Raw genomic sequence first — 23,182 nt, forward strand, 5'->3', positions numbered from 1 at the left:
CCAGGGGTGCCCTTATTGGTTTGAGCTCACAGGGTGGCTGGTGTGAAGTTTCTGAAGCCTGATCAGGAGGAGCAGAGAAAGGCTGTGGGGTTTCTGGAGGAGGTGGGCTTGGCAGAGAAGGAAGGGGGACGGGACACAATCTGACCCCATAGGAAGCCAGAGTTGGCCTGGCTTGCTCTAAAACCTCATCTTTCCCTGCTGCTCTTTGAGCAACGGATAGTGGGGCACCTGTGCCTACATGGATCTTCCAGGCAGCGAGATGACAGCTGGGAGACAGATGAACCCATCACCTAAACTCTTCAGGACTCTGTTTTCATATGCAAAATGACTGATGCTCTCCAGTCTACCTCAAGATAGGGCAGCCTTCTATGAGGGAATTTCTGAAACAATGCCCAATTTCAAGTGATTCTTTTTGTCTCCACGGATTTCCTACTTTTGACAGATCAAAAGAATGAGAAACTCCCAAGTCCTGTGATTCACAGCGCACTGGGAGCTGCATGTTTGGGTTGTGGAAGAGGTCCTCAAATTGCCCTCCCAGGGAGCCCTTTCCTTAAGGTGTTTGTCCACCAATTTCTGTTCAGTTGTCTTGTGGAAACTGAGAGCCGGCCAGCAGTTTCGCTCTGCCCCACGGCCCAGTGGGTATTTTAAAGGTCCGGGCCCACAGGCGTTGGCAGGTTCCAGAAGTCAGCGGGGGCAGTGGCGTCGCTAGGGTAACTTGCGGGTGTGGGTGGCACCACGTCCCGGGCGGATGGTTCGAAGCACCACCACCAGGGGGCGCCCACGGCCAACCCCGCGACAAAAGCCTAGGTGGGAAGCTTCGGGCCGAGGCCCACAGGCTGCCAGGCACTGCCCTGTCAATCAGGGGCTAAGGGAGGTGCGGCCAGCCCCAGAATACTGCGGAAAGAATGCGAGGCTGGACCCCCGCAGTCCGCCCCGCCGCCTTCCCGCCTCCGCTGGCGCGCGTCTTCCGCGTGGCAGGGCCGCCCCACTCCCTCCCGCCTGGCGCGCTGCCTCTTTGTCTCTGCGCGTCTCCCCTCCTCCCAGACAAATGGCTGTTGGCAGGAAATTGGACGCGCTCTTGGAGAGCCCCGCTGGGCAGTGCGGCGAGGAGGGGGCGCCTCGTGGCCAGCGGGCCCTGGGAGCCCCAGCCCGGGTAGGGGCGGAGGGGGATGTTTTGACATCTCGTCAAAGGAAGGAACTTGATGTTTCGAAAGTGCTTTTCACAGCCGGCCTGTGTCGGCTCCAGAGCTGATTTATAAACATAATCTGTGCTCTCTTCCCGTTCCCTCCCGTCAACCCGGGGGCAGCGCCGGAGGCGCGGACGCGGCAGTGCCTGGCAGGATCGGGTTTATTTATTGCCTCTGGCCGGGAGCCGGGGCGGCCCGGGGACTGCACAGTTCCCTCTAGCCCTAACCCTTCCCCTCATCTCTCCCTCCCACCCCCAGGCGTCTCCTACCCAGGCGTTTGCCTTCCCCACTCCCGGCACCAGACTCTAGGCGGATCCCTCGGGTGGCTTGGGGTAGGGGGAAATGGAGGTGGAGAGAGGGTCGGCGTCCTTTTTCACGCCGCACTGACCCAGTAGGGAGAGGGTGGTGAGAAAGGTGGCTACCTCTTCCATTGGGTTGGAAAGGGGCCGGAAATGCCAATCTTAAAACTCCCCAGGAGACCAGCAGCTCTGGAGTCTCTTTCCTCCAGAGGTTATCCTTTCTCTCCAGGGTTTGCTCCAGCTCCAGCTCCAGCCAACCCCTTATTCAAAGGCCCCAGTAGCCTTTCCCCTTTAGAATAAATTAAGGAACCTCCAGCGTCTACTAGATCCCAGGGCAAGGAGAAAAAAGGTTTCATGTCCCTGGGAAGAGCCACTGCCTTCAGCCAGGTGACAGGTCTGGGTCCAGGTCCATCATGGTGCCCTGGCCTCACATCTACAGAGTCCGGATGGCCACAGGGTACAGCAGGGACATATGTTCGGCCCCCTTAATGGGCAGCTTGCGGCTGGCATAGTGGTGCACGATTTCAGGGACGCTGCTGAAGGGTGGGCTGTTCTGGCCCAGCACATACTTGTGTTCCTTGGTCCGGGAGAGCTTCATGTGCATGAAGCCCTGACTGCTCCTGGGAAGGGAAAGACACCCTGGTGAGTGGGGACTCTCCTCAGTTCCCCCACCTGGCCATCCAGTAACCTTTCCCAGTCCTAATGCAAGCCAGCTGAGGGTGGGAGATGATGGGAGTCTAGAAAGCAGGGGTGTGGAGGGTTTCTTGCTGGTATGGTAAGTAGCATTAGGCACTGGATCAAGGTAACATATAAATGTTGTGTATAAAGTGAGTGTACAGGGTGTGTGCAGTGCAAAGTGGAGTGACCAGTACCCCCAGCCCTGGAATCCAAGCACCCCTGCCCTTCAGATTTTGGAACCAGGGCCAATTTAGCCTCATTCTTCCTGAGCTATATGGCATGACACCTGTGAGGGCTCCTGATGACTCATGTGGAGCCACAGATGCCCTTGGCAGGAAGGTGGGTGGACAGATGTGGTAACCAAATCTTGTTTGGGGCTCTACCTTGCAAAGACTGGGGGAGAAAGCAAGCTGATTCTGGAAGTCCCCCCCAAATCTAGGAAGGCTCAGCTGCCTCCTCCTGGGGACATCCCTTCCCCCTCTTGCTATCTGGGCCTTAGGCCAAGGCCTCAACTCATCCATCTAGCCCTTGGGCCTAGAATGACATCACCTCCAGGCTGTAGCTCTGTTCCCTTTCTTAAAGAGGAGGGGCTCCACTGACTCTCTCATCTCCCTGCACCACCCTGGAAAACAGCATTGGTGCTGGCCCTGCCCTCCAGACAGGGATGCCATTGTGCAAAACTTTAGCCAGCTCTAAATGTCCAGGTGGGCACTCTTGAGTTTCAGAGAGATTGCAAAACCATGCCAGCAAAAATGTTTGTCTAAACTATCACAGATTTGGTCTGCTGGGCAACAGGTCTGAAGCTCACCCACAGGCAATGGAATGTTTGGGGGAGTCCTGAAGCTTGACTTGGCTGCTGCTGCCTACTCAGAGACCACTTGGGGAAAAGGACAGGGCTAAGAAGCCAGTGTAGGAAGCAGAAACATCAAGGGGACAACCTCCATCCTGAGAGGCCTTCACTCTTTGAGAGGTAAGGATTGAAAAGCATACTGCTTGCCTTCTCTGCCTGGGTGCAAAGAAGGCTCTGCCTGGACCCTTTTCACTAGGCCCACAAGTGAGAAATCAGGGAGTGGGGAGACTGAAGAGAGAAAAATAGACCCCTAACTCCATCCCTGCCTCCCCTCAGTACTTGAAGCCTTAGAAGCCTGCTGGGAGAAGGCTGGGGGCCCCAGGGTGTGTGTCAGGTCATCCTGGAGCTGCAATAATGCCTGGGGTTGACTGACTGCACAAGTCCTGGAGAGGAGGAGTCCTGAGGCAAGTAGAGCCCTTGTGAATAGGAGAGGGAAGGCAGGGAGCAGTCACCCTCCCCTGTGTGCTCCATGCCAAGGTCCAGGCCTTCCTTCACCTTCTCCCAGTTTGGAAATGACCCCCTCTCCCAGTCTACTTGGGGGCCTCTCCCCAAAACTGTACATTATATTTTCTCCTCAAGGGGCAGATTTGCCAAGAAGGGCAACAAGTGGCCAGAGATCTCAGCTCTACCTGCATAACCGACCTCACAGGGAGAGGGGTGACTATGTTTTCAACCTTCCAGACAAGTCCCAAGAGTCCATTAGGACCTGGAGCATACCCAAGCCCTTGCCAGACCCTCAGGGGTGGGGGTGGGGCTGGGGTGGGACCAGCTGAACCACAGGGCTAAGGCTAGTAGGGCTTTTTGAGGAAGCTGTTTAATTACCAGTGAAAGCCCTTCCATTAGGGAGAGAAGAGAAACCATAATTGTATTTCAGAGAAGCCATTTATATGCAAACGAGGCTCTGGCAGACAGACGCTGGGGAGGCCTGACCAGCCAGGGCTGGAGCAGGAGTCCAGGAGGGCCTCTTCTCTTTACTCCCCAGTAAAAGGCAGCCCCCTACTCCTGCTTAGCTCTACTCCTTAGTTCCACTCCAGGGAGCCAGACACTGGTGTCTCTCCCTGCACTGGACAGTACAGACTGCAGGCATATGGCACTTGATGAGGGGTGGAGCCATTCAGCCCAACTGTGGTTTTTTTTTTTTGGGGGGGAGTACCAGGGATTGAACTCAGGGGCACTCGACCACTAAGTCACATCCCCAGCCCTATTTTGTATTTTACTTAGAGACAGGGTCTCATTGAGTTGCTTAGCACCTTGCTGTTCTGAGGCAGTCTTTGATTCCCCTGCCTCAGCCTCTCTCCTGAATAGATGGGCCTATAGGTGAGCATGACCATCACCTTGATCAAGTCACAAACCTCTTGAATCTATGTGTATAAAAGAGATCTAAATGGCAAGATGGTAGTTGGTTTGGAGATGGTATACATGCTGCTTGGGTATGCTCCATAAATTTTAACTATAATTTTTAAAGAAATATACCACCTAAAGTTATCTATATCAAAATCTTGACAAATGAATTTTTCCAAAGTGCTCCTTTGGTTTTGTAATCTGCAGACCTTTAGAATATGACAGCTTTAAGGAATCTGAGTGTTTTAAGACATTTGCAAAGGAAGAAACCAAGGCCAGGAGGTTAAGTGATTTGTCTAAGGTCACACAGTTTTTATCAAACTCAAGAAGAGAACTCAGGTTACTTAACCATACTTTGGTACTTTTCCCACAATCTTTTAGTAAAGTTAAATAATCCTCCCCTAAATGTATAAGGTTCAGTAATTCCACATTTCCACAAATTGGATTGACTTAAAGTTGGGAGGCGTGGGGGTGGTGTTGGTGGGGGAATAATACCTGTTATCTAATGCCTCCAGAGAATGCAGTAGGAAGTGGTGTAGGTGTCTGCTGGTGAAGCAGGGAAGCCCTGGACAGCGGCCTTATGTCGGCTATAGAACTCCTGGTCACCAAGAGGAAGGTTGGCTGGTCCACCAGGGAACCTGGAAGGCTGAGGCTGGGCTGTGCATATCTGCTCCTAGGGAGCATGGCTAATGGAAAGGGAGGGCCCAGCCTTTGTTAGCTCTTCCAGGACTCTGCCCCAAACATATACTTCCTCAGAGTAAACAGGAGTAGCTCTGTGTCCACTGCTCTGCCCTCCTCCCAAGCCCCAGCCCCCCATCTTACCCTTGAGACTCCCTCAGGCAAAGCTCTTCTATCTCCTTGTCTGTGCTTCTGGAACATCTCGTACTTCCATTAACAATGGTGATGGTGATAATTTATTGAGCACCATGCTAAGTGCTTCTCATATATTATTTCATTTAATCCTTCCCTATAAGATGAATATTATTATTCTTTTTTATTATAAGGCAACTGAGGCCTGAAGAGGTTAAGGGGGCCCTAGGCCACACAGCTGGTGAATGACAGAACCCTTCTGAACTGGATGCTGCAGCTTGTTGGTTTCCTCTGAGAGAGCAGGGAATGAGTCTCAGACATGTCAGGATGCCTGCCATGGAGTCAGCAGTTGTTCAAGGGGGATAGGAACCTCTCCAGCTTTGCTGGGCATGGGGGGAGAATATTGGAGTCTCTTCCTGCCCCACGGATTGTGCCCCCACCCGCAGCATCCCCTACTCACTTGAGGGAGAGAGAGAAGTCATTCTTGCTGGTCTCACTGTTGCGCACCAGATAGCTGGCCTCTTTGCATAGCCGGAGCAGGTTCTCGGCGTCTGTTCGGCTGATGGCCCCGTGGTACCAGCTGAGGATGAGAGAGAGGAAGGGGGGCATCCCTGCTGGGTCCCTCGCTGTCCAGGTCCACCCATTTGTGGGTGTCCCCTGCAGGGAAGCCAGTGACAGGAAGGGAGGAGAGGTGAGGGAGTCCCCAGCTGGACACAGACACTCACACCTGGTTTTCCAGAGGCAATGCTGGATCTGTCCACTCCCCCAGGGGGCTGCTGGGCTCTGGGCCTAGAGGCTTGGCTGACTTGGGGTTCCCTGCAGAGAGTCGGGGAGGTAGCCGCCCTTTCTCCTCCCGGCCAGGTGACAGGCAGCTCTTCTCCGTTCCTTCAAATTGGGCTGTAGGGAACACAGGGGTCATGGCCTCTGAAGACCCTAGAGGTAGTGCCCTACTGAAAAGCCACTACCCTGCCCCATTTCCTCCAGGCCTTTAAGGAGCCAAATGCATGTTCTGGAAGGGTAGTACACACTCACAGTCCTGACCAGTTTTAGGAACATCATCCTGGGCCCATCCTGGGTGTGTGTGGGGGGAAGGTGTAGCCTCTAGGGCCACACAGGGAGGTGATAGAGGGGAGCAACACCAGAAACCACTCAGATGCTCTCCCAGGAGCCTCTGACTGCCTTCCCCTCTTCCACCCCCCTCAGGGTGGCTTCATCGCTGATAATATTGTTTCTTTCTTCTCCTTAGAGTTCATTACCGTTCTCCAAATCACCCTGCCAAGCCATTTTGTAGAAATGACTTATCGATCTGAGACAATTATCCGATTCCCCTTGGTGCCATCCTGACAGGCTAATCCTGCCCAAAGCCGCCAGACAGCCTGCCCTCCCCACCCCAAGGTCGCTGCCCACTGGCTCCCCTCCCCCACCCATGGAAACCCAGGGAGGTGACTCTGCCTGTCCCAGACCAGGGAAGTATGACCGCTTAGCCTGCACAAGAGAGGGCCACCCCAGTGGGTCATATGGCCATATGAACACATGCACCTGCATTTACAAAAGACCTCCAACTCTCAGGCACAAGGGTACAAACAGATGCTCACACCTGTGTGCACACACATATGTCCATACACACTCTTGGGTGCCCATTCTAGGCAAAACTAAACACAGAAGGTGAATTCAGTACCTTGCCCCCCACCCTCGTATTTAGGCTCTTTCTCCTTGTAGCACTTTTAAGCCTTTATTGTCCTTCAGTCACCAGATCCTCTGCTTTATTCAGTTAGAGCTTCCTCTGCCAGCACCTCCCCCATGCCTCATAAGGGTCTGCACTATCAGGCAAAGCTCTAACCAAAGAAGCCGACTAAAAAACAATAGATCTTTGTGGCACAGTTGGGAACATATTAGAAAGGGGTCTCCCTAAGGAGACACTTCACCACAGATGCTGAGGGAGGAGGGAGGAATGTGCATTTTATCTTTTCCCTCTCCCTCCAGGGCAAGAGGGATTCTTCCTGGATTCTCCACACCTTGCCCCACTTCTCAGCTCCTCCAACCCAAACCCACAGGGTCTAAGAGGTGAGGACATGTCACCCTGGCCAGAAGCCCCCACAGGACCCACCGCTGCTGTCCTCCAGGCTGGGCTCAGGGTGGGGTGAGGCTGGACCGGAGATGTCCCTGTCCCCGTCAGGCAGGGAGGGGCTGCTGTCCAGCTGTCCCACAGGCGGAGGCCAAGGTAGGTCTTTGATGACCTTTATGTCAACTGGAGCCAGTAGCAGAAGGAAGAAGAGAGACAGACAGTGACAGAGACAGAGAAAGAGGCAGAGGTTGAGACCAAAACCCAGAGCTAGGATACAGGACAGCCTAGAAAGGAGAAGGGGGAGAGCAGAGGCAAGGGCAGCTTCTGGGGAGGGAAGAGGACTCACTTAGGGGCTGGACAGAACAACTACTGACCACCCTTATAGGCTGGTCTGGTCAAAGCCTGGGAGGCTTTAGTGGCAAGCAGCAGGACATAGTCTTTCTTTGCCAGCCCCATGGGCCCCATTCATTTGATCTATCTAAGCCGCCAATCCCCAAAGGGACCAGAAAAGGAAAAAAAGTGGTATCAGGAGCTACCCACACCTTTGGTACTACATGCGGGCTTCCACAGCCTCCTGACATTCCCAGCCTTGCTTCCCCTTCTTCTTTCACCCCCAGCCTGAGAATTCTTGGGCAGTGAGAATGTGACAGCTTAGCTTCAGGTTGTCAGAAACACTCAGACTTGGGGGCAGATGTTTTTTGAAATGTAATGCCCCTCCTAACCTCAAGAAAAGTGACGCCACCTTCGGCTGCAGGACTGCTAACGAGGTTTCCTAATGACCAGCATAGATTTTCCCATTAAGCAATCCAAACAGTATTGATTCTCCAAGGAGACTTCTGGAGATAAATGGCCCATCCTCAATGGTGTGTGCTTTACAGGAAGCAAATTAGAAAACTGAGGTTTCCCAGTCTGGCTGCCAGGGTGGGGAGGGCAGAGTGGAGGGCTGGGTCCAGCTCCAGAATGAGCCTCTTGTCCAAGGAGGAGTGAGGGGACATGGGAACAAGAATGAAGTCTAATGGCGTTTAAGCCCTCAAAGGTTCAGGAATGAAAGCCCTTTCCCTACTGGGGGTCTTGCTCCACCCACCTCTGCCCATCTCTGACAGCCAACCTGCACTTTTCCATGGTGGACTCCCAACTGGGAACCAACAATGGTGTGGTTAGGACAAGAGAAATCTGATCTTCATTCAGCAATTAGGGGATTTCTCAGAGCCTCCGCTGCAGCTCAGAGATCCCTCTGGGGCTGGGCCTACCACTGGAAGACACAGTCCTAGAATTCAGGTTACTTTGCCACAGCTATTTTCATTGTCTGAAGTATTAAATGCCCTCTTTTGTTAAATGTATTTAATATACACCACAAGCTTTATAAGCTTTGTATTGAAATTTCTTTATTTTTAAGTATATCCAGCCCCTAAAAGATGGAAATGGCCTTGTCCTCTGAGAGATGGTGATGCAGGGAAATGCCTTCATCCTTTCCCCATTCCATTCCCTGACCCTGTGCTCAGTGTGTGTCTACACTGCCCGAGTCCTCATTATCCTTGGTACAGAACTCAACTCTGCCCTGAAGACCCATTCCTGGACCTCCCTGGGTTCCTGGGATCTACTCCTTTCATTCTCCTGAGTCTGAGAAGCTGCTCAGAAACCCCAGCATATCTGCCTTCCCATCAAGACTCACCTGCAAAGGCTTTGGAAATCCGCTCCTTCTTCCACTCCCAGGGCTGGTCATACTCCTCGGGGGGCCTCTCATCATCTTCAGGCAGGCGGGACTCCCGGGGCCAAGTGGCTCCCTCACCCTCTGGGGAGGCCCCCTCCTCCTCTGGCTCATAGGGTGTGTCATACAGAGGCAGGGGCTGAGGTGCGGTCTCCTTGGAGCCTCGGATTTCTGCCAGGGCAAGAAGGAGGGAGAGATGCCTATGACCAGGGCACCTCCTCCAGCAATGCTCCTCACCATGAGCCAGGTCTCTTTCAAAGGAGATGTCCTGGCTCTGGAAGAACTCAGGAGCCAGAAATTCTGGGTTCCTCACCCTCAAAATACTTCTGGAATGCATGAGGCCTTGGGCTCAAACCCTAGCACCAAGAGAAAAAAGAGGGGGAACCCTCCAAGTCAAACAGTTCCAGGGCTCTACAAGCAGGGGACCCAAGAAAGACAGAGGCACATAGGCATCAGACTGAAAAGCAGAAAAAGGATCCCATGACAGTCAGCAAGACTGGGCAGATGAAGTTGAAATGTTTAGGAAACTGGGTCATGGTCCTCCCCTACCTCATCTTCTCCTCATTGCCCAGCTCCATTCATTTCCTCCTATCCCAAGTGATATTATTTCACTAAAACCAGGAAACGCTTCTTTGTTACTCAGGCACTGCTGACCAACCCCACTGTGAACTTTCCTCTTCCACAAATCAATTTCATGGATTGTCTTTTCTCTAATCGTTCCCATTTGGACTCTTCCTGGATCCTCTCTTGGTCTGTTTTCCAAGGTCAAGTCTTATTCATTTTTTCCTACCCTAACTGTTAAACTACTTGTCTCATGGCTCCCACTGCATCTATAATCTAGTCATATACCCATGGCCAAAAAGATGTTTTGCTTTGACATCATATCATTTCAAACTCACCACCTTCCTCCAAACTAGTCAATCTCTTTTCAGGATCACTGACCCCACTGAAAATCTGATTTTAAAAGCTACACAGCTACTATTAAAAAATATGTATATAGCCAGGCATGGTGGCGCATCCCTATAGTCCCAGTGTCTTGGGAGGCTGAGGCAGGAGGATCACGGGTTCAAAGCCAGACTCAGCAAAAGCAAGGCACTAAGCAACTCAGTCAGACCCTGTCTCTAAATAAAATTCAAAATAGGTTTGGGGATGTGGCTCTGTGGTTGAGTGCTCCCGAGTTCAGACCCCGGTATCCTCCCCACCATATATATATATGAGCATTCATAGTCTACACCCCTCTGACCTCAAGGAGGTACCACCTTCTCACTTTCTTCATTTCTGTCCACTATACTATTTTCCTTGAACCTGACCCATCATTGTCATTATCTAAATCCCAATGGTTCATTGCCAATTCCTGATGATTTTCACCCTCATCTTTACATATCTAGATTACTGCCAAGGTGAACCTCCACTTCACAGGCTTGTGTTTTCAGGGTTCCTGGGAACAATACTCCTCGGATAATACTCCAGAGGATCTCTGCCTCCTACCTACCTCTCCAGAGGAAGAGCAGTTTGATTGGCTAGTAAATTTTCATTCTCTTACTTAGATCTGCCTTTGGCTACTTTTTCCTTGCAGTGAGTGGCCTGCCTCCATGTAGAGGCTTATGGCTGTCCTTTGTTGCCCAAGTCTGAGTGGGCAAGTTTAATTCTGTGGCAAAGTGTTAAGGAGCCCATTGTGATGATTGTAGCGAGTTAATATTCTCCAATCAACTTTATCAGTAATAGACATTTTAATCTCCATCTGTTTCTTTAATCTTATTCCTCAATTATTCCCAAGCCCAGGAAAGGAAGAAAGAGATCTAAAGTATTGGTCCTTAAAACTCCAGCAATTTCCATACCAGTTTGCTAACTTACTTTGCTCAACGAACTGATGTCAGTTCTTCCAGTTCATTCTGCACACTGAAGCCTCAGTAATCCCAATTTATCCCCACCTTTTTTTTTTTTTTTCTTAGTCTGGGAATTGAACCCAAGAGTTCTCTATCACTGAACTATATCCCCAGCCCTTTTTAATTTTTCTATTTTTTTAGTTTTCATCTTGAGATAGGACTGGTCTTAAATTTGCAATCCTCCTGCCTCAGCCTCCTGAGGTGCTGGAATTACAGGCCATGCACAACTGCACCATGGTTTATCTCATTTCTTTCTTGCTCAAGAATTCATAGTGACTCTATTCCCCCTTATGAACCAAATCCAAGCTCTTCATTCCTACCTTTGAAGTGCTTCACTGTCCCTTTGGTTTCTCATCTTAACTCCCAATATGCCCAAAGACTGACAGTATTTTCCCCTAAATCAATATTCTCTCACCCTGGCTTGAATCTTGGTTTAGACTGATCCATCATTGTCTTTCTCTCTGATCACTCCCATTTGGACTCCGTCTCCAGATCCTCTTTTGGCCTCTTTTCCCCAAGGCCAGGTCTTGTTCATTTCTCCCCACCCTAACTCTTTGCCCAGCCTCATGGCACCTACACTATATTTCTAGTCATGTTTCTAATGCCATAAAGATGTTTCACTTTGATATAATATTTTTCAAATTCATCACCCTTCTCAAAAGCTCATGATTCTCTTTTCAAATCTTTTTAGATTCCTTTTTGGAACCTTGACCTTTCACCACTATCTTGCCCTTCCTATCTTGAATGCCTCTATCTGACCTTGGGTTGCATGGCCTCCTCTATGGCCTCAGAGCCAGAAGTCACAGCTCCTCCTCCAAAAAAGACTACCTTGAAGGCAGTGGCTATCACTCCTAAGGACCTGGCAAAAGCTTTCTCCATATTTTCTAGGGACCAAGGAGTCCTTAGACTTGAGGGGTCCCAGAGCCTGTTTCACAGAGGCCAGGCTTCAGGGAGCACCTCCCCTTTCGCTCTGTTACTTACCAGCCATCATCTTTTGAGCCTCATAGGGCTCCATGTAGCCATCATTTTCAGGGACCTTCTCTGGGGCTACTGAAGGTCCTGCCGAACCTTCACCAGTTTCCTGAACATCAAATGGGTCCGCATAGTCTTCTAGGATTGCCAACTGTGGGAAAAGAGCAAAGACAGGGCCTTCAGACAATTGAGGCAGGTCTGCTTCTCCCAACTCCATCCATTGATGCTAGTCCTGGGTAGGCTGCCTCAAACCCAGAGTCCCAGCTACCAAGAGAAGTTTCTGAGCTTAGATAGGGACTAATTATCGCTCTTCCTTTGCAGGGTCCTAAAATAGGCTGCCACAGTGATGCATCTTTCTTTTCTGCTGATTTTGTGCCTCTGGACCATGTCCTAGCCTAAATGGTCAGGGTGAGGTTATTGTGCCATGCCTTAGGGTCCAAGCTGGACAAGAACTTAACACCAAGTGGTTCAACAGAGAGAATGAATTCAGAGAACTGGTTACAATGGTATTGGAAGAGTTTAAAAAGCAAGCAGGGAATGGTGAGGCAACTCAGAGATTAGCATGGTCCATGCCCACCACTGCACTTCCAGATGTTGAACAAATATAAACAGAAGCCAGCCCTCAAGGAAGGAAAGCTGAATACTCACTTTGCCACAGTTCTATAGATTGATCCTCACAATGTCCCCGTCATGTGGGTATCATTATCACTGGAGGCCCAGGGCAGCTAGGGAGTAACATGTCCAAGACCATTCTGCGTAAGTGGGGAAATAGATTGGAACTCATGCCCTTTGTGCAAAGGGCCACCAACCTGACATCAGTGGGCATCTCAGCTGACCTAGGAGAGAGATGGCTTGGGGAAGCCCTGAGGCTATGCTGAAATTCCCTTGGTACTAAGGGACAGGGACAAGAAAGTCCCCACCTTATCCCTCTACTTTTCAAGCTGCCTCTCTATCCCATACAAGTGGCTCATGGCCACATCTCTGTCCCCATATCCAGTCAAGGCAGAACAAACCAAAAGCTACACACCCTGCAGAGGTGCCCAAGGTGCCCAAGATGCTCAGGGCAGGGCACAGCTGAGGACAATAGAGTCTTTCTCCAAGCTAGGTATGGGCTTTTCCTGATGGGCCAGCAGAGGTGGAGACAGCCCAACCCACTCAGGGCTGTCAGCACTCTAAGAGTACCACATCACTGGGTTACACAAGGTGGCTCTGTGGCCTGTGCTATGAGGAAGGGCCACTCCTACCTTCCCCCAAATCAGAGAGTAGATTTTAGTTCTGAGCTGGATCAGGGATGTAGGAGCTAGCTGAGCTGGAAGTCCCTCTGGATGACCACCCTGGCCTGGGTGAAAGGATATAGGAATGGTGACCCCTAGAAAGGCAGAAATGGAGAAAGGAAACTCCCAGAGACCCCTTTGGCAAGTTCCTTCAACCCCTGATGGCCCCTCTAAAGGATTCTGAGGTTCCCAAAGGCTGCTAACATGTCATCCCTCAGGTCTTCCACTCCCACCTTGTTCCTTTACATCCCTGCATCTCCGCCTTCTTCTGGAATGACCCCATCTCACACCCTGCCCCTGCAACCACCACCACCAGATCATCCACCAGCATGGAGCGCTTTGTCATTTTTGTCTCTCCAGCTCCAATTAGCAGCTGGCATATAGTAGGCACTAGGAAAAACATCTTTACTCCTTCACCTCCTTTCTTCCCTTGTAGCTCTTCACCCCTAGTCCTCTTCTTTCCAGAAAGCAGAAATATGAAATCCACTTTCCTGTCACCTGCACCTTATTGCTTGCTTCTTCCCAGGCCAATGGCACCCACAACCCCACCCCTGACCAAGGGCGCTCTAGAGTCAGCCCACTGTTGGGAATTCTGCCAGGCAGCACCCAGCCTCACACTCATCTGCGGCAGCTACTCAACAGGGTCTGAATCACCTGACAGGTTATCCTCAGACCTTACAATAGCTCTCTTGCTTTAAGAAAAATCCAGTTAACAGAGATGTAAGATTCCACTTTCCTCTGTGGTTTCTCTCTACCAACCCTGGATCACTGTTCCCTGAACACTCTGCTCTTTTCTACCTCAGTGGCCTTCCTTCTGCCTAGATCTCTTTTGTATTCCTTCTGGCATGACCAACCCTTACTCATTATTTTCTTTCTTTAGAAAACTCTTCCATGCTCACATAGGTCTGCCTGTGAGGTGCCTCTGTGCTGGGCTATTGTCACTGTGGTAAATATTTGTTTTAATAGACATCTTCCTGAAGACTGTGGGCTTCCTGAGGGCAGGGCCCAAGTCTATTGCTAAATATCCAGTGCCTGTAAACTCTTAGTAATTATCTGTTACATCCATTCACATAAAACAGGAAGAAGGGACAATGAAACTCTTTTCTTTGTTCATTCAGAATAGAGAGGAAGCATAAATCTGGGTGGAGTCATAAAGGAGGACTGTCTTTCCAAGTGAAACCGCACCCCTTGGTGAACAGAGGATCCTAGTGCAAGCCCTCCTACCCCACCACTACACAGAGCCCCTTCACCCATCCCTCACTACATATGGACAGAGCTGCAGCAGCCAGCTTCCCACTGGAATCCTGGGCTAGTGCCTGGAGCTGCGACCCCTCCCAGGCTGGTGGGGGCCTCCCCAGTGCCTGTGGGCAACCAGGTGGCAGCTCTGCCGGCAGCTCAATGGCTCCTCTGTTCCACTCCTGGCTCCACACCCTGCTCCAGGAAGCCCTGGCCCCTCGCCCTGGGCTGGAGTGCCCAGAAGAGCCACCCACAGGGCTCAGAAAGGGAGCAGCAGCAGAGATGCCAGCTGGGAAGGCTAGCAGGATGTGGCAACCACAAGGGCACCAAGGAACCCAGTAGAGCCCAGGCTACTTCCACAGTGTTTCTAAGTCTGTGAGGGTGAACTGCTCAGTGGGAGAACCTGCCCCCTAGACTTCAGATCTACCGCAATTTGTTATTTTGTTTGTGGCCCCTCAGCCCCCTCTGATGTCCCCACTGCTGTGTCCTTCATCCAACCAACCCAGGGCCCTCCACACAGAGTACATTCAAGACATAATTACTGGCTGCCTAGAAGGCCTCCTTCTCCCCAGGCGACATCCTCTGGAGTGACATCAACTTCCAGATCCCCATTCACTTTGACCTCTGACTGACTAGTAATGGCTGCAACATTAGGCTCTCAGGAGAATAGGATCAAAGCCTCTAGCTCAAAGGCAGAGGGAGGGACAGTCAGCCAAAGGTCTTTGGGAAAGGTACACAACACCAGGATTGATATTTAGGCATATATCCTCTGGTATAACCAGATGTTATTCAAATGCTAAAAATATTTTCAAACTAGTGGGTAAAACAGCTCCTACCCAGAGGGCCCTATATCCCTCTCCTTTCCGAACCCAGCAGGCTATTTCTAAGACTCTGCTACTCTTCTGTTCAAATGGGCAGTGCCCTTCCCAGAGCAGCTGTCTACTTTGCATCTTTCCTGCCCATGCCTCTCCTGAGGTAGCCAGCAGGCCCACCATCTGGTTCTGTCTTCCACTCTGCAGTTGGGATGAGAACATGTCCCTACCCATGGGGCTCCAGGGGATAAAAGTCCAAGGCAGAGCAAGGAGCACATGTTTCAGGATGTTGGCTCTGCACAGTCCCCAAACTACCCACACTGCGTTTCTGTCACTTCTTTAGTGAACATTATATTATATTTAATGTCTGGAAATCTGTCTTTTTTAGCTGTTGAATGAGCATGACAATCATACCTATATCAGAGGGTAGGGAAGAGGGAAATAAGTTTGTAACAATTCATAGTCCACAGGCTGGCACCTGAGTGAGGTGAGTGTTCTATAAGTGTTAGCTCTGACAATAATCTTTCATATTCTGGTATTAAGGCCTTACAGTTTAGGTACTTCCCAGGGCACACAGCTTGTCAGCAGTGCAGACGAGACTATAACCCAGGTCTCCTGACTCTTAGTACCTTGTGACAGATTTTCTAAAACTTTGAAAAATGTAGCATCTTTTTTTTCTTTACTTGTAGATTTAAATTTTAATTTAAAATTTAGGGGCTGAGAATATTGCTCAGTAGTAAAGTACTTGCCTAACATTGCAAGGCTCCAGGTTCAATCCCCACACAGAAAAAATGAAACAAAAAAACTTTACCTCTGAGAAGTTCTGCAGCAAATAAATCAAACTAATTTTTGTTTAACTTAGTATTTCCCCTAAATATTTAATCATGGGAACCCTTCCTTACTGTTAACCAATCAGTTTGATTACTTTTCCCAAGATCAAACTTTTTGTAGCTGATATTCCTACTTCTTGGAATGCCCTCTCCTATTTTATTTCTCTGTGAAACTCCTTCACTGTGAAAGAGATTTGTTACTTTCCTTTTCTAATTCTAAGAGCAATGCCATGCTTACAAAACATTCAAACGTCACAGATGTGACTGATGCTACCAACTCTTAAGATACTTAGGACCATCTCAGGATTGGTAATCTCCAGGATTCAAAACATGGTGAATTTATCACAAAAAATGCCCCTCATCTCTTCTCTAAGGATCCTCTCCCCTTGTTCATTAGCATATGCTTCATGAACAGTTCTTCTCTGTGGGGCACCTGGTGGTCAGTGCTGAGGGCCTAGGCATAGTGCTCAGTTTGGAGTCAGTCCTCCAGGCTGTGAAGCTTGGTTTTCTTCCTGCTAGTTCAGAAATCATGCATTCAAATTCCTGTGCTGCATTCCTCTATATATAACCCAGGGATAGTAACAGAGTCTTCCTTACAGGATTGCTTAACCACTAAGCCACATCCTCAGCACCCCTCCCCCCTTTTTCAATATATATATATATTTTTTGGTTGTAGGTGGACACAATACCTTTTATTTATTTATTTATTTTAAAATATTTTTAGTTATAGATGAACACAATACCTTTATTTTATTTATTATTTTTTATGTGGTGTTGAGGATCGAATCCAGTGCATCACACATGCTAGGCAAGTGCTCTACTGCTGAGCCACAACTCTAGCCTCTCCCCAGCCCTTTTTTTGAGACAGGATCTTTCTAAGTTACTTATAGCCTCACTAAACTGCTGAGGCTAGCTTTGAACTTGTGATCTTCCTGCCTCAGCCTCCCAAGCTGCTGGGATTATATGTGTGCCACTGCCCCAGGCCTAGGATTGCTGTAAGGATCAATTGATCTAATACCTATCAGATGCTTCAAAATGGTACCGCACAAAGTAAGTGCTCAGTAAATGTCAGTCACTATATCATTAAAGAGTAATAGACCATATTTTGGGATCCTCAGGAGCTCATACAGACACAAAATAAGCTCCAAGAGATTAAAGTGGCTCAGGGTGCTCTGGGAGAACCCACAAGCCTATAGGATGCAGGGTTTAGACCCCACCTTTACTCTCACATAACATCTTGCTGGTTCTGGGGTGAGGGCAACTGGAGTATGCAGTAGGTACCCCTTCAAGTCTTGGACCCCAGCCAGGGCTTGCTCGACCCAGCCAGCAATTCATGGTCCTCAGGGTCCCAGCTGTTCCTAGTTCCCAACAGGCAGAGTGCCAGGGATGAGGCATGACTGAGTCACATATTAGCCAAGCAAACCAGTACAGATGTCTTCCAGACAGAATGAGAGCCAAAGTGTGATGCCCGCAGTACTGGGTAGAGTGGAAGGGCCAGACATAATCCCTCAGTAGTCCACAGGTCTCAGCCATCCTTGAAGCACCCATGGTAGCAGAGATGGCCAGCCCAGGCTACAGAGGGCTGTCTAACCAGTCCTCAAACATCTCTCTACCTGAACCTCTACCATTTCCTCCCTCCCCTTCCTACAACTTTCCTCTTCCCTCTATTTCTATCAGAGAATGCATGCAAGATAAGCAGATCAGACATCTAGACTATATGGAGGCCATAGAAGGCAAATGAAAGCAAACAAACTACAAAAAGGCAAGGACCAAGTTCTTCTAGGTGTCCCTTTAAGCATCTAGGTCAATGTCACCTAATGACATAGTACACCCAATGAACACTGGCTAATGGTCCTACATTGCTGGCCTCTAGCCAGCCTCCTAATCTTGGAGCAGGACTTCAGACACTCCCGACTGCCTCCCTCATTTTTCTCTTTCTACCTATCTGCTCGCTTCTTTCCAAATTGGAGCCTGGAAGATCCAAATCCATGTGGACTACATCTACAAGATATATCTGTTTTTAAATGCTAAGACTGTATTTTTGGGAGCTATAAATCCCTAATCTGAGAGCTATAAGCCTTTCCCTAGAAAAATGGGATATACTTACACACAGTTGCTAGAGGGTCATGAACCCTAGGACCTCTGCCATAAGCTAAGAATAAGAGCACTTGTTTCAATATGGGATGCATGACCATCTTATTGCCATGTTACTCCCTGCCCGCCAACCCATACATCTTTTCATGACAGAGGCAAAGGACATACTGTGCAGATGGTCATAGGCAGCTCAGAGCTTCATCCATTTCCATATCCATCCCTTTTCCTCATTACACCAGGTTTTTCCTATTGAAGTTCAGAGAAATGTGAGCAAATTAAGGGAAGGCCCTGATCTCGTGTTCCTCTGCCAGAGCACCTCCTGGAGGCGGGACAAGGGCCCAGCACCAGAGGGAGAGTATTTCCTGTGGCCAGATGGTGAGCCCTGCCTTCCCCTTGCAGGGCGCCACTCCTGCTGCTCCCACACCTGCCCTGCCAGGCTTGCCCAGATGGTCACCCTTGCACACCTGCCAACTACAGCAGTGGATTTCAGGGTGGGCCGGGAAGAAAGCTTATGGTCCTGAGCCCCCTGGGTTTCTCAGGGTCTTGTCCAGGTCCCTGTTCTCTCCTGCCCCCACATGCACAAGGCTCCTTTACCATTAGTCTCATCACAGAAGTACCTCCACCCATTTCATCAAACCTCATGACCAACCCCTCTCTGAGTGCTGATCCCTCCCATCCTCCAGCAGTAAGTAGCCAGGCTTCAATAGAAGGACAGGAACAGGCCAGTCCAAGGCACATCCAGGTCCCCAGTCCCCATCTCACCTAAGGAAAGAACCCAAATCAACAAGTCAAAGGGCTCTGCAGAACTGAGAGGAGGGAGAAAGCAGCCACACACCACAGAAACACTAGCTCATTAGGGGCGGGGGGGGGGTGGTACAGGGAGAGAGGGGTGCTCACTATCTAGGGGAAACATCTTGTGTGCCATCTGCAGGTAACTCAGTAGGCCTAAGGGGTGCTTAGACAGCTGGGGTTAGTGTAAGAGCTTAGGAACCCTGTTTGGGCTCTTCCTAGGGAAAGACTCTGGAATCCCCCAAACTGCACTCCTTAAAGTGGTGGGAATCCCTAGGTCAGGGCCCACTGAGGCAGTGTCCTTGGCCTTAGGACAGTTCAGATGGTATCCTGAGTCCTTCTCATCACACCCACTAAAGAAACAACAGACTGTGTGGCTCCTGGGAGAGCCTGCTGGATTTCATTCCTGTCCTTGTGGTTGACAAAGTAGTCAGACATCTCTTGGCCCCCCCAGGTCTAAACAGCCCACAGATCACAGAGCTGACCCAAGTGAAGGCATGAAGAAACCAGGGGTCTGTCTACATGACTGAGTGGGTACAGTCCCTTACTGAGAGATCTTTGGGAAAACATGTAAGGGTTGCTACTAGGCAGCCCCTGACCCTCAGTCCACCCTGGTAGTGTATAGTCACCATTCAGGACATATTTATGCACCCCTCTTTATGCCAAGCATTGTGTCAAACACTTGGGAGATTCAGATATTAGGAGAACACAGTCCTTGTCCAGGAGGAACCACAGCTTGGTGGGTAGCATGTCAGGCCATTCTAAGCCACTGCAGAGAGGAGAAGGGCCAAGGACAGCTTAGGCCCACATGCCAACAGGCAGTGGTCAGAGAGGAGGAGACTAACTGATCCACTGTAAAAATAAGGCCTAGTACTCCAGTCTGCCTCACCGCCACCAGCACATCACACAACGACAGGGACAATTAGGAAGGAAACAGCATAGCCTGGAAAAAGTACCCTTGAATCTTCCTCTGCAGACTAAGGATCCTGGCCCACGATTGGCAGCCATGCCCCATGGCAGGAACTACTGAAAAAAATTATTCACATTCCTGAGGCTTCTGTTCTGACCCTGACACATCTCTCTCATCCAGGAAATCGGGCAGAAAGGCACTTTCTCGGCTGAAAGCCTCAATCCTGGAGCCAGTGGATTTAGACAACAACTTTGCTCTCCAATCAAATAAAAATAAAAATGTTCTCCTCTGCTGAAAATAGGGAAATAAGCCCCAGAACTGAGTTCCTAGGGTTTAACAAAGAAGGACAAGAGGGCCAGGGTGGCTCACGGAGTCATGGTCCTAGGATTTAGAGCTAGAGAGACCTGGGCATGGCTTTCAACTGTTCCTGTCAGGGAGGGCCAAGGCCCTCCTTGACTGGGTAGAAGGACTCTAAGACACTGTAGATGTCCTGGGGCACAGTGACTGCCCTGCTCTCCTTCCTACCCCAGTGCTTGCAGATCCATAAAACCACTCCAGTCTCTCTCAAAATGGACTTGGATAGAAGGAGGGCAGGAGGAGAGAAAGCATGGACTCAGCTACTTGGCCCTATCTAGGCAACAGGTCCTGAAGAGGGACTGCCCTTGGGGAACAAGAGAAGGAGTAGGCCTGGACCCCAGTGGTCAACATCATTGGTAAGAGCTGCACAGGGCCCATCCTGGCCTCTTGAGAACAGCGCGTCCAGTTCCAATCTCACTGGGTAAGGCAAAGGGTCCACAAGGAGAAACCCCAGCCTTCACCTCTGTTCTGGGGTTTCAGCACCTGCAAGGATGCTTGGACTCTAGGGAAAGAAAGGAGAGAAGGAAGAGGGGGAGGAGGAGAAACAGGAGGAGAAAGCTTTGTGCAGGTTTTGCCCTGGGGGAGAGGTCAGAGATCAAAGGGCAGTAAGCTTCTGCTCTTGGGGCAGAAAGGCCATAAACCAGCAAGGAGGGTGGTGTGCTTTTCAATCCCCGTTAGAATAAAAGCTCAAGGATCAGGCTCCCTGGGGGCTTCGAAACCAAGAGCAGAACCCAAGAGGGGGAGGGTCACTAGTCCTGAGGTCTCATCAACGGATAGGAGCAGAGTTTGGGGGGGGGGGCATCTCGGATTAGCAGGTCGAGAATTTGAACAAAGGTGGGTTAAGACTCTTGAGCCCCAGGGTCAGGGACTAAGCTTGTGTCCGCCAGGAGCCGTGACAGCGAGAGACCCGGCCAGGCCACCTTTGTCCCTCTCACAACCTCCAGACCTTCAACCACTCCCCTCCTGGCCACCCCCTCCCGGCGCGGCACTCACCCTATCGCTGCTGGATGGGGGTCCAGAGATCCGCTCATCGGGAGGGGGAGCTGGGGGCCCAGGGGTCTCAACCCGAATAAGGCGGTGGGGGGGCGAACCGTGGCGCGGGGGCGGCGTGGGGCCAGGGGCTACCGGGGTGGCAAGGGCTACGGAGCCGGACGATCCCCCGGAGTAGGGGTCTTCGAAGTCGCGCTCCCGCTGCAGCCTGTAGGCGGCCAGAATGTCTGGGGGCGGCGCGGGGGGCGCGGCCGGGGAAGGCGCAGGGGGACGGTAGTCGGGCTCCGGGGGCGCCGGCTTGCCCCCACCTCCTCCGCCGCTCCCCCCGCGGAAGCCCAGATGCTCTCGAAGCCACTTCGCTACTCCGCCGCTGCCGCCCCCTCCTGGGCCTGCTCCCGCACCTCCAGCGCCCCGGCGGGAACCCCCCGGGCCGCCTCCAGGGCCCCCCTGAGCCCGCGGCCCCGGGCCGGAGCCCGCAGGAGGAGCTCCGCTCAGTAACATGGGGCCAGCCAGACTGAGCGAGGGGAGCACTGTAGCCGGGCGGGGGGCGGGGGCGGGCGGCGGGGAGGGGGCGGAGCTGCGCCGGGAGGCAGGAGGGGGCGGAGCTCGTCAATAACAAGGGAGGGGCGGGGCTCCGCTGTCTAACGGAGTCGACCTCCCTCTGCGCGGGAGGAGGTCGCTGGGAGGTGGCCGCCAGCTCCCAGCCTGTGTGGAAGCTAGAGAAGTGAAGTGGGCAGTGGGCGACCGCAGGGCGGAGGTTGCGACTCTTGGACTGAAAGCGAATCCTCCACTTGTCACCACGCGTGCTTGTGGGGCGCGCACCCATATCTATCCGCGCCCCTTCCTCTGCTTCCAGCTTGTGCAAGACGCAGAAAGGGGAGCCCTCAGGCCCTCGGGCTCCTTCTGTTCCGCTTCTTCCTTGGCTCAAAGCCTCGCAGGGAGAACAACCTTCTAGAAGGGAAAGTCTAGGGAGGGCGAGAGAAGGAGCTGTTTCCTAAAATGTGTCTATAACTGCCCCACCCCGGGAGCCCCACGTACCTCCCCCTATTCCATTGCTTGAATTACATTTACCCAAATCTACGTTGTTTTCCAATTCAGGCAGACACTTCGCACATCATAATCAACTCCTTAGAAACACCCACTTCTTTCTTGTGGTTTCCACATATGCCCTTCTCCCAAGCAAAGAAGCCTTGCGCAAACACCCCCAACCTACCGGCGCACCTGCCCAAGAAGGCCCACCCAGCCCCTGAAGGCAGCACGCGCGCTCGCAGAAATCCCTCAAGCCACATTCTGGGTTTCATTGTCAATCAGATTAGTGACAGAATGGAAACAGACAAGTCAATAAATCAAGTCTAGAAACAGTTCCAATGTTGTCTATCACAAATCCCTTATCCTCTCGAGGCTCTGATACTCAAGTGCTAGGCATTTTTATCTTAGGAATAAAGCCAATTTCTCACCAGAAGTATTATGCCCTAAAGGCAACAAATATTTGCCTCACCTTACCATAACCTGTGCTAAGTATTGCCTCTGTGTCTCCCCACTCTTAGGCTAATATCTGCCTTATGAGGGAGCAAAGAACCAGGTGAGGTCCCAAAGGGAAGGAATTCAAAGCTGGGGGAGAAGGATGTGATAGGAAAATTACAAATTTTCTAGATTTCCCTGGGCTCCAAGTCTCAAAATATTTGTCACATTCTAGGGCATGTTGTGTATATATGCTTCTCAATCTTTAATGTGAACATGAGTCTCCTGGGGATCTTGTTAAATTGAAGATTCTGATTCTGTAGGTCTAGCTTGGGTGCAATCCCAGACTTTGTAGTTCTGACAGGCTCTCAAGTAACACAAATGTTGCTGGCTCCAGAGCAAGTACACTTTGAGTATCGGACTGTAGAAGATAATGAAAAATCTGGTATTGTGCTTTGTTCCATGAAGTACAACAGAAAATGTAACATGTACAAGTTTCTTAAATGTGCAGTTTAAAATATTAACTAATGATGCAAAGCTGGACAGAGATGATACCAGAATACTATTCTTCTGGTATCATCCATATGTGAGAGTCTCCACAGTCATCAAGTGTGAAGGAACAGAAAGATCACT

The 23,182-nt window shown here is 50.7% G+C and overlaps 1 protein-coding gene across 5 annotated transcripts; it reads right to left on the reverse strand.

Annotated features, from left to right (window-relative positions):
• Positions 1–1,404: 1,404 nt before the first annotated feature.
• Shf (Src homology 2 domain containing F) lies at positions 1,405–21,589 on the reverse strand. 5 transcript variants are annotated; one of them, XM_026391872.2, is made up of 7 exons: positions 21,092–21,589; positions 11,806–11,947; positions 8,903–9,109; positions 7,273–7,413; positions 5,891–6,062; positions 5,626–5,745; positions 1,405–2,106 (listed from the first exon to the last, which is right to left on the reverse strand). In XM_026391872.2, the coding sequence occupies exons 1-7, from the start codon at positions 21,587–21,589 to the stop codon at positions 1,920–1,922; spliced, it is 1,467 nt and encodes a 488-aa protein (XP_026247657.1). In that variant the 3' UTR covers positions 1,405–1,919. The 5 variants fall into 5 exon arrangements, with proteins under 5 accessions (XP_026247657.1, XP_026247666.1, XP_077655951.1 ...); XM_077799825.1 differs by lacking the exon at positions 21,092–21,589 and adding an exon at positions 12,445–12,488 and having other exon boundaries at positions 1,406–2,106; XM_077799823.1 differs by lacking the exon at positions 1,405–2,106 and adding an exon at positions 5,218–5,322.
• Between the last annotated feature and the right edge of the window lie 1,593 nt (positions 21,590–23,182).

The sequence above is a fragment of the Urocitellus parryii genome, chromosome 6 (assembly GCF_045843805.1).
Source record: "Urocitellus parryii isolate mUroPar1 chromosome 6, mUroPar1.hap1, whole genome shotgun sequence".
NCBI classification, from domain to species: domain Eukaryota; kingdom Metazoa; phylum Chordata; class Mammalia; order Rodentia; family Sciuridae; genus Urocitellus; species Urocitellus parryii.